General features: G+C 31.7%; 1 protein-coding gene and 1 pseudogene across 1 annotated transcript; both read right to left on the bottom strand.

Annotated features, from left to right (window-relative positions):
- Positions 1–5,227: 5,227 nt before the first annotated feature.
- On the bottom strand, positions 5,228–5,539 carry LOC143596990 (putative LRR receptor-like serine/threonine-protein kinase At3g47570 pseudogene; annotated as a pseudogene).
- Positions 5,540–5,543: 4 nt separating this feature from the next.
- On the bottom strand, positions 5,544–7,419 carry LOC143596999 (uncharacterized). Its single transcript, XM_077075630.1, has 4 exons — positions 7,026–7,419; positions 6,531–6,746; positions 6,089–6,420; positions 5,544–5,990 (listed from the first exon to the last, which is right to left on the bottom strand). Exons 1-4 carry the CDS (start codon positions 7,417–7,419, stop codon positions 5,544–5,546), a joined length of 1,389 nt encoding a protein of 462 aa, XP_076931745.1.
- Positions 7,420–10,947: the final 3,528 nt, after the last annotated feature.

Consider the following 10,947-nt stretch of genomic DNA (forward strand, 5'->3'; position numbering starts at 1 on the left):
TGTGTATCAAAAGAACATTTAATTTGTTAATTACTTTTCATAAATATAATAGAAGTTATATTAGTTTATGAATTATATTAACGAAAATATTATGATCATATATAAAACTAAGTTTTCAAAAATTTATTATTTTATTAATAATGTATATGTTTTTAATATTTTTTACATAAATTTTTGTATTATGAAGTTTTGTAGATTTATTTCTTTTTTATATTTTAAAATGGGTAATAATTGCCGTCATTTGAAAGTGCTGCTCTATTGATAATAAACCGTCTTGAGAAATTCTTTTCTCGCCCTCTTTATCAAATCCTTCGTTGCATCTAACAATTAGAATACCTATGTTAATATGCCCCCTTAATTAGGATGAATTTTGTTGTTAAGTAGAAGTTTTGTAGGTTGTTGAAGGGATTTGTGTTTGTTCTTAGTTTTTTTAATCAAACATTGTGCCATTAACAATTTACAACCACTTTTAAAATAATATATTGGTTTTAAATAATCCCAAGTATCACCTTTTGGCCACTGCCGATCATAACTAACGAAATGACTAATGACAGTCCCGCATTTTATCATTTGTTTCCTACCAATGAACCCTAACTAACGAAATTCTAATGTCGTTATCTTTCATGATGTGACATTCTTATTTAGCATATATGTGTATAAAGTTGTTACTATGCGGATCGTAATCACGTTATGTTTACTATACGATGATTAATGGCGGAAACACTAATCAAATCCTTCTTTGCATCTAACAATCAGATGCTATATTGATAATAAACCGTCTTGAGAAATTATTTTCTCGCCTTCTTTATCAAATCCTTTGTTGCATGTTACAATTAGAATACCTAAGTTAATATGCCCCCCTTAATTAGGATGAATTTTGTTGTTAAGAGGAAGTTTTGTAGGTTGTTGAAGGGATTTGTGTTTGTTCTTAGTTTATTTAATCAAACATTGTGTCATTAACAATTTACAACCACTTTTAAAATAATATATTGGTTTTAAATAATCCCAACTATCACCTTTTGGCCACTGCCGATCATAACTAATGAAATGACTAATGACAGTAAGGTGGTAAAAGAAATACGTACAAAGCATTAGTTTGATTTTAAGTCCACGTAATTGGTGGGTGAATGTTTTCTCCCAGATTGAGAGAATCCAAAACTTGTGGATGCAATTTAATTAAGAGGCAAACGAGCATGTTTTCTTTTTTTCTTTTTTTTTTATTTAAAGATTAATATAGTAAAGATTCTTCAAATTAGAGTGTGTTTTAATTATAGTGTGTTTCTGTTATAGTGTGTTTTTGTTAACTAGCTGACCTTATATTAATAAAGCTCACCAATGTAATTTTAATGTCGTTGGAAGTTGAGATACGATGGGTAGAAGACTAAGTGATTAAAGTGACGGTGGAATTTAGAGTATAAAGTGACTGTTGGTGGAAGATTGAGAGATTAAAATTAAAATTAAAATATTTTATATTATTAACCATAATTTGAAAGATTGGGAGAATCATTGCTTAGAAGTAGGACATTTTAAACATATTCTGTTGACAACCAGGAAGTTATTACACATACTAAACTACCCTTTAACACACCAAACTAACTCTTCAAAATAAAACACTCCTCATCTAGACCTATCTTTCAATCTTGACCATTGACTACCAAGATCTAACCATCCAGATTACTTCATACATTTTTTAAAAACACCCATCTTTTTAGGATAACCCCTCCTTATATATAAATATATATTTTCAGACTTATAACTAATTAATAAATATTTGGGAAATTGGGTTTTTGAGATCGTCATTCACAAAATGAACGATTCTGTGACCTATCACGTTTTTAAACATTGTATCCTAGTGATTTTCGTTTTTAATGAAAATTATATTTAATGGTAAGAAAAGAAAACATTTCACAATATTATAATCAACTACTCAAAACCAAACCCTCACTAAAAAATTGATACATGAAAATGACTTATTAAAATCAGGCTATTTAAGTGCATTCATCTACCATCTCAATTAACCTATCTTATTTTAATTTTAGAATTACATTTTAGCAATACTAAACAATTAAAACTTCCTAGATAATAACTAAAGATAGGGTAACTTAAGTTTTATGATTTTTTATATATTTGTTTTAAAATATTTTTTAAACAACAAATTTACTTTCACCTTTAGGGGTGTTTGTATGAGATTTTAGATTTGCTTTTTGAAAAGCAAAAATAACTTTTAAAAATCTTTATTTTAAAATTTTTTTATTGTTTTATCAAACACATTTTTCTTTTTAATAAATAAATAGCAAATAAGCAAGTTTTAGAAGCTCACGCAAACACCCCTTTTGCAATGATGTAAATCTACTACCTTCATTTTAAAATGGTACACACCATACCACTTACCGGACCATTAAAATATAGACACCTATCTCACACGCATAATTATAAAGAATAGTAACTTTTATACCATATTTATATACGATAATCTGATTCTATGTATACAATCATAAATATACACCAACAAATTTTAAATTTTTAATATACACTTTATGTTAGCTTGTCATCTTAATTATTAACTTCCTTGGAACATGCGTTTATAGCCAATTTTTTCTAAGGAAAAAAAATATGTATATATATATATTCCTATATATATATATATAAATATATATATATAGAAAAGGTTAAAATAAAAATAAATAGTTTCTTAAAAATGATAAGAACATAAAACTTGAAGTTAGAAACTTCTTTAGTCTAAATCCTAAATTTTAGGAAACTATTTGAGAACCATTTGAAAATTGAGAACTTTGATAACCATTTTGGACCTAAAAAACATCTAAAAAAACTATAAAACAAAAAAAAACAAAAACTTTTAAAAAGTAAAAAAAAATCAAAATTTTTGTATTTCATTCCGGTTTCATATAAAAAAAACTTCATATTATACACATGTGTAAAATTTCATTTAATCTTTAGTTACGTAATGTACACATATGTACATTATCATTTACCTTAAATTGTATATATGTGTATAAAAAAACATATATGTACATAATACACATATATATATATATAATCTAGCTAAACCGAAACGTTTTTTTAATGAAACCGGAATGATAAATAAAAATTTGGGTTTTTTTACTTTTTTTTGTTTTTGCGTTTTTTTTTTGTTTTATGCTTTCTTTTTGTTTTTGTGGTCCAAAATGGTTCTCAAAGTTTTCAATTTCAAAATAGTTCTCACGTTATTCCAATCATATATATATGTGTGGAAAAGGATGATAGTGATATATACAAAAAGAAAGACATGAGAATCTAAAGAGAGACAAATCTATCAAATTTTGTATGTTTTTTGTGTTTGTCTATTGCTTCCTACTAGAGGGCCTGGTTTATGTATAATCAGGGGTGAACATTTTATGTGGGTCAGGTTTATGTGAACCCAATGATTTTATAAGAGTAAATAAAAAGAACCCACAGAAAACCTCTACAAAATCATGGATGAGTCAAAAACTAAAGGTAAGACTACATAACAAATTCTTAAACTAGGTGAGTAGCGAGATCTTTCAACCGAACGAGTTATATTTTATTGTACAGTCGTGCCTTCAGGCGAGTGTTCACGCGCGATGGCATTAGATGAGGGTTTTCCCCGGATCAGAGTGTATCACCAAGTGATAAATTTAACCAGTAGCTCATTTGAAGATTGGTTGATCGTTAAAAAAAAGGCATTTTGAGCTTTTGGCCGGTTCGGTCGACCCATAAACCTTAAGTCATTAGTAGATCTTGAACATCCTAAATTTCCATCCAACAAACTTTTATTCAAGCTAGAAGAATAACAGTGTTTACAAATAGAAAAAAAAACTTGGACTTGTTTTATAAAGTATTCAGTCTTAATTTGGCTTTATTAACGATTTGCTTTTTTTATATATATAAAAATGTCCAAAGTCGTAAATATGCCTTTTGAATATAAGCATAGAACAAAAAATAGACATATAGATTGGACGAATTGGTGTAAGTTCTCGTTAATGTAATTTTCCTTGTTGTTGGTAACTTCCTCCGAGTGTGGAGGAAGTGGTTTTCGGTGTTTTTTTTGGTTGTTTATAAAAGTTTACCGTTCGAAAAAAAAAACATGGCCAGGTGATATTTAATTAATTATCATATTTCATTGGTTGATCTTGTACTTCTCTATCACTTGTTGTTTCATCGATAATCTTAGATTTGTCGACCGTCGACGATTGACTTCTCATTACATTTATGGACGATCCATGGTCAAATACTCGAATTATACACCGACCGTGGTTCTTCATTTGCTTAAAACTTCTCGTTTGATGCATGTCTTATCGCGGCATTCAACGAGATGGCTCTCTGTCTCATATTTATTGATTAGTTTGATATTTCGTTATGACTAGTTTTTGTTTACTACATCATCACTGGAAATGATTATGAACATATAATCATGTGTAACGAACATTAACATTGCAGGTTCTTATTTTTTTTAATATCATAATGATGCATTTACGGTTATACATGCACCACCGCCAACTTCTTTTAACTATGACAACACGAACTTATAAAATATACATATGTAACATGAAATGTAACAAAACAACAAACACGTCAGGCAAAGTAACAAGTATGAGATACACAATATCTTAGACTCTTAGATGTTGTTTCTTTCATCATCTAGCAAAGCTTAGTATTACACCTGAAAGAATGTGAACATGATGTCAAAGTGAACATGCTATGTGTTTCTTCATACAAATTAGCATTGAAAATGATGAACGCTAATGAAGACTTTTGATTGTGGTAAGTAAAAAAGATGGAATATTATACCCCCGTATTTTGAAGTGTATCCAGAATATGCTGCAATTCATGAACAACCTTTTCTATGTTCATCCGTTGTGGTGGGGAATCGACCGAGCATAATACTCCAATTTTGAGTGTCGCGGCCACACACTCCTTGATTTTCTTTCCATTTGCTTCGTTGTTGACCCCATACCATCTTTGACAAACACTTTGAATGTCAACATCAATAAAACCCGTTGCATCATCTGACAAAGCCATGAAGAAAATTTATGAAGGTTAAGTCCTTCAATAAACATGTCGTCGGTCGGCTTTTTCCCAGTCGTCGCCTCTAGTAATAGTATTCCAAAACTGTAAACATCCCCGCTACTTGTCATTTCATGGTTGAGTCCATACTCTGCAACTTATGAACATGTATTTTAGTAATATTAGAAGTGCATACGAATGTCTATAGATAAATAGATTTGCCCGGAGGAGCATAACCAATTGTTCCTCTAAACCCGGTTGTGTTGTTTGGGTATGAAGGTCCAAGAAGTTGAGCTAAACCAAAATCGCCAACATGAGCCACCATGTCATCATCAAGTAGAATGTTGCTAGGCTTCAAATCTCCATGAACCACATTTGGTATGCAATGATTGTGAAGATAATCAAGTGCATATGCTACATCTATAAGAATATTTGTTATTTGAAGAAGGTTGAGTCTCGATATCGATTCACTTTCACTTGAATGCAACCAATCATGTAAACTTCCATTAGACATGAGTTCATATACCAAAGCTTTTGAAATCATTTCCTTGGAAGTCAACACTTGAACACGAAGTTATTATCTTCAATAAATTTCGGTGTCGAAGGTTACTCCATGCTTCACACTCCCACATAAAGCTTCTTTGAGCTCCTCGATTTTGAAGATGCAAAACTTTAACGGCAACAAGTTTATCATCTTCAAGGCTTCCTTTATAAACGGAACTGAAGCCACCACTTCCAATCAAATTGGATTCAGAGAATCCATTAGTAGCCTTGAGAAGTTGATTGTATGAAACTTTCATGAATCGTTTGCTCGTTGATGATTGAGATGCGGTTCTCTTGACTTTATTCTTACGCCAAACATATGATAAACATGTTATGATGGAAAGTGCGGATGCAATCAAAATGACTATTGCAAACAGAGGAAAACTCTTTTTATGTTCCTTTGTACGCTTGCACTTCGGTAACTTAAGTTCAATAATGCCACCACAAAGCCTGCTATTGCCCAAAACAGAGAATGTGGTTGCCTTGGCGAACACTCCAATAGTTGGTATCAGATAAATACGGTAAGGCTGGCACAACGACCAAGACTACTAGGAACGTTACCAGATAAGTTATTATCAGATAAATATAATTGACTCAACATGTTAAGGTTTCCAATCTCAGATGGAAGTGAACCAAAGAGGTTATTTTGAGAAAGGTCTAATGATTTGGTAAGATATGAAAGCTGAAAAAGTTGTGTAGGTATTTCACCGATAAGTTTATTGTTATTAAGGTACAACTCTAAAAGACGACGACAGTTTCCGAGACTTGATGGAACATGACCTTCTAATTTGTTGAAACTTAAACCAAGACGTAACAACATTGACAAGTTTCCAATAACATCAGGAATTGGCCCTGAAAGTTCATTTCATCTAATATAAGGAACTCAAGCTCTTGAAGGTTTTCAATGGATGAGGGGATGTTTCCTGTGTATTGGTTAGGTCCTAAAACTAGAAGTGATAAACCAACAAGATTACCGATTGATTCAGGGATGTTTCCATGAAACTGATTGTATCCTAAAGCTAGGAATTGGAGTTGATTAGAAAGATTACTGATTGATCTAGGGAGCACTCCTTGAAACTTACAATCACCTAGGTCCAGCTCATTTAATCTTGTGCAATTTGTCATAGAATCTATGAACTTCATTTCATCGGCTTCTTTGCTTCCAAAGAGGTTACTACCTAAGCGTATATACATAATATCTCTTAATTTTGAAAAGTCGATTGTCAACTTCCCACTAAACTTATTTTTTTGTAACTTCAAGATGTATTAATCTTGAACAGTTAGAAATGGACGATGGAAGAGGTCCAGTTAGTTGGTTATCCCATAAAACAAAATTGACAAGACGAGGCATCATTATGGCTGGAGGGAGACCCCACTCAATTCATTCCCATCCAAACTCAAATAAGCTAGTATTGAAAAGTTAAAAAGGGATTGTGGGATGGTTCCGGTTAAATTACAAAAATTGGAGTCAAATTCTCCTAAAGTTTTCAAATTGCCTATGGATTGTGGAATGCTACCACCCAAAGGATTTTCAGAAACATCTATTACTTCTAGTGATGTAATATTCCCCAACAAGCCTTCCAAACCTTCTGACTCCAATACTACACGAGTCACTCTTCTATGCCGCTTCCCACACGTAACACCATTCCAATCACAGAAATGAAGAGAATTATTCCACGAGGTTAGGGCCCCATGCGGATTGTTAGTGATCATCAACTTGATATGTTGCAAAGCCTGATGATCAGTCTCATTCCCGGTATACACGGTGGAAGTGAGGAATATAATAATAACAAGAGAATGACTTATGACACGAATAGAAGAGGAAGATGATAAGAGAATAATTGAGTTCATTTTTCAGAATACTTAACTCATGACAACAAGAATATTTATAGGCCTTTAATACTAGCTTTTACATGTTATCTTCGTAAGTGAGACGGCATGGAAATGAAATAAGTTTTAATTTTAAATATAAATATATATGATTCCATTCCGACAGTCCATGTCCATCCATAAAATTTTTACACCATCTATGAACCAATAAATTTGGATAGTTCAACCTTATTTTAAACAATTAATTTGGATAATTCAAGTTTATTTTACATCATTACTTGATTATTGTCTAGATCAGTTATTAGATTACGATTAGTGGATTAGATTTTGATTTTTAGTTAATTATTTGCTTGAATGCTTGATTATTTAAATATTACTATTTAATTATTTGAATGATAGATGATAAAATATTGGATTGTTTGTTTGTCATATGTGAATCGAACCGACCCAACTGCACCACAAATTTTAAATTATTTAGGTATAGACAACCATCCTCAAATATCTAAGCCCTATGGAAAAAGGTTATGAATTTACCACTGATTGCGGGGACGGACCCTAGCTTGTAATTTTTTATCGGTAATACAAATTTAATAATTTTTTGGTCGGTTTTGTATTTCGCTACACTTGAAAAAAAAAATATAATGTTACCCCTATTTGTATAAAGTACAACCAAATTAAAAGCTAAAATCAATTAAAGCCCAACCAAATTAAAGCTTAAACCAAATAAAACAATTATTCGCTTAAAATATAACGTTACCCATATTTGTGTAAAATCCAACCAAATTAAAAGCTAAAATCAATTAAAACCCAAATCAAATAAAACTATTGTTCGTTAGTTTAGGTCAGATATCAACAACCAAGCAAAACAAAGTTTTCTTCAATCGATGCTTCCACCCCCCGCCTCCTCCTTTTTTTGTCATATTATGAGAATATTGGTCAAAGATTATCTAACAATACATGAATCATTACACCATTTTGTGTTTTAAATATATGTCAAATAATGAAATATAAATATAATATATGTCAAAAATGTAAATTACTAGAGATATATCCATGAACGAATATTCTTTTGTATAATAAAATTAAAAATCCCAAGTTGAACGTAATTTATACCATTAACTTTTTAGTATAAAACAAAAAGAAAAACAATTTAATTAAGATTGAGAATAATGGACAATATTGTATCAGATAAAATTAGGGAGGATAAATTAAGATGGTTTAAACATGTGAAAAAAGACATATGATCGTGTTGATAATTACAATGAAAACCTTCATGGTAGAGTAGAATAGGAGCAGATGCAAACCCAAGCAAACACAGGCTGGGCGGATTTACATGATTTGCTAGGCCCACATTTATGTTATGTGAACTAGTGTATATAAAAAAAGTAAATAAAAACATTAAAAAAAAAGGTTTTTTAAGCCGGGTCTCAGTGGTAGTAGATTTTCTATCTTCCGTAGGGTTTGCTATAATCTCACCCTCCCCATACTCTACTAGTTATCAATAGTTTGTTATGAATGAGATTTTACTATGTAGGTCGGGTATGTTTGTGTGCTTAGTTATAAGCTAATTTACTAGTTGAGCCAAGCCCAGTGAGTATTCTTTATTGGGATAAACTCAGCTCGTTTTGACCTCGAATAAGTGGCCAATACATAGCGTTTTCATACTATCAAATCACAGACACTACATATATATTACAAACTCATATCATGTAAACTGATGGGCTAATTTACTAGACCAAGGGCTAGGCCTACAAACTTTTCCGTGGGCCAACTCTTGGGCCTCTATATCCTTTTCTCTCATCCACCACCTTATAACCCAAACAATAATATATATGTTTTTGACATCCATATAGGCATATAGGGCTGTTCACGAGCCGAGCCGAACCGAGCCAAGGCTTGCTCGTTGCTTGGCTCGTTTACAACCGAACCAAACCGAACGACTGAAATTCGAACCGAGCGAAAACTGAAACGAGCCAAAATCGAATCGAGCATTTTTCGATCGAACATCGAGCGATTTCGAGCAATATTTATTTCTTTTTCTCTTTAAAATTTTCAATAAGAAACAAATTTAAAGGTTGTAAAGTATATATTTTATATATAAATTGGTAGTTTTAGACAAACGTGTAATAAATTGTAAATTTATATTAAAAATAAGTTTGAATGAGATAAAATGATCATGTAAACAAACATCTATTATTCTAAAAACTTGAAGAGAACAAATAAAACTATAAATTTGACGGAATAGGAAAAATTTTAAGGGGTTAAAAAAATTGTTCATATATAATTATATATAAAATAAATAAAAAATTCGAGCTGAACCGAACCGAGCAGACCTTTGCTCGTTGCTTGGCTCGTTTGCAAACCGAACTAAACAGAGCGGCTCGTTTACAATCGAGCGAAAAAATGAGCGAGCATTTTCCGAGCAATTTTCAAGCGAGCGGCGAGCGAGTTCGAGCGACGAGCGGTTTGGACGGCCCTATCCATAAACACAACTGATAGTAACTTTTAGTAAATCACAATGAAAAAATATATAGTATATACAACAGATTTATGCATATCAATAGCAATAAACTCAACAAGATCTACAATATATCATAAGTAAAGGAAATGTAGACCTTCAACACCAAATGTTAATCCGAGTCGAACTAAGCTGAACAAAATAAGATAAAATCAATCCCGTCTTGTTGCAAGTGGGACCACCTCGGCCAAAGGGGTCGAGAGCTGTGTTGGCATGGGAGAGGTTCGACAATTAGGGCACGTGGGGTTCGCCCGCAACCACGGGTCTACGCATTTGACATGAAAAAGGTGACCACAATCAGGAAGTTGTCTAAGCATGTCACTTCCCTTATAATACAGAAAATTTTGTTTGATATAAGCTAGATCTATTTGTAATTGCTATTCAATTTATTGCATATATCATATTTTGATTCAAACTGAACATATAAAATAACTTTACAACGAAATAGAAGGCAAACAGACAATAAGATAACCCGCTAGCTCTTTTTGAAGATCAATATACATAAAATTTTTACAAGTATATATTACTTCATGTTCACTTTCTAACCGTTGAAGCTATTCATGATGAGATCTAGACTAGCTAGTAAGCTCATGCATTTATACATAAAACAAGAAACATTGATCAACAAACATTTGGTATCTCACGATATGCTACCAATTTTGCTTATATACAAACAAGTAAAATGCATATTATCATGATAAAGAAAATGTTCAACATGTAAGTTGTAACCATAAGAGGTCTTCTCAAAGACCATCATCAATCTTCGAAAGCGGCGTCATCATTTTTCAAATACAGTATCATATTAGATAATTTACCTTAAAATCTTATTAACAATGATAGAAACCCTTAATTTAATTATACAAGATTTAACTACCCCTTTATTACATATATTTTTATTTAAAATTAACATAATTTCTAAAATCACAGTCTCATCCACTACGTGAATATCGCCTTTTAGCCACACATGCGGTCTGGGCGATTTGCCACACTTCGACTTAAATGTGTGGCTAAAAGGTCTTTGACCATGTTTG

This window comes from Bidens hawaiensis, unplaced genomic scaffold (assembly GCF_021521415.1).
Source record: "Bidens hawaiensis isolate Kalapana, Puna unplaced genomic scaffold, B.hawaiensis_p1.1 tig00001758_1, whole genome shotgun sequence".
NCBI lineage: Eukaryota > Viridiplantae > Streptophyta > Magnoliopsida > Asterales > Asteraceae > Bidens > Bidens hawaiensis.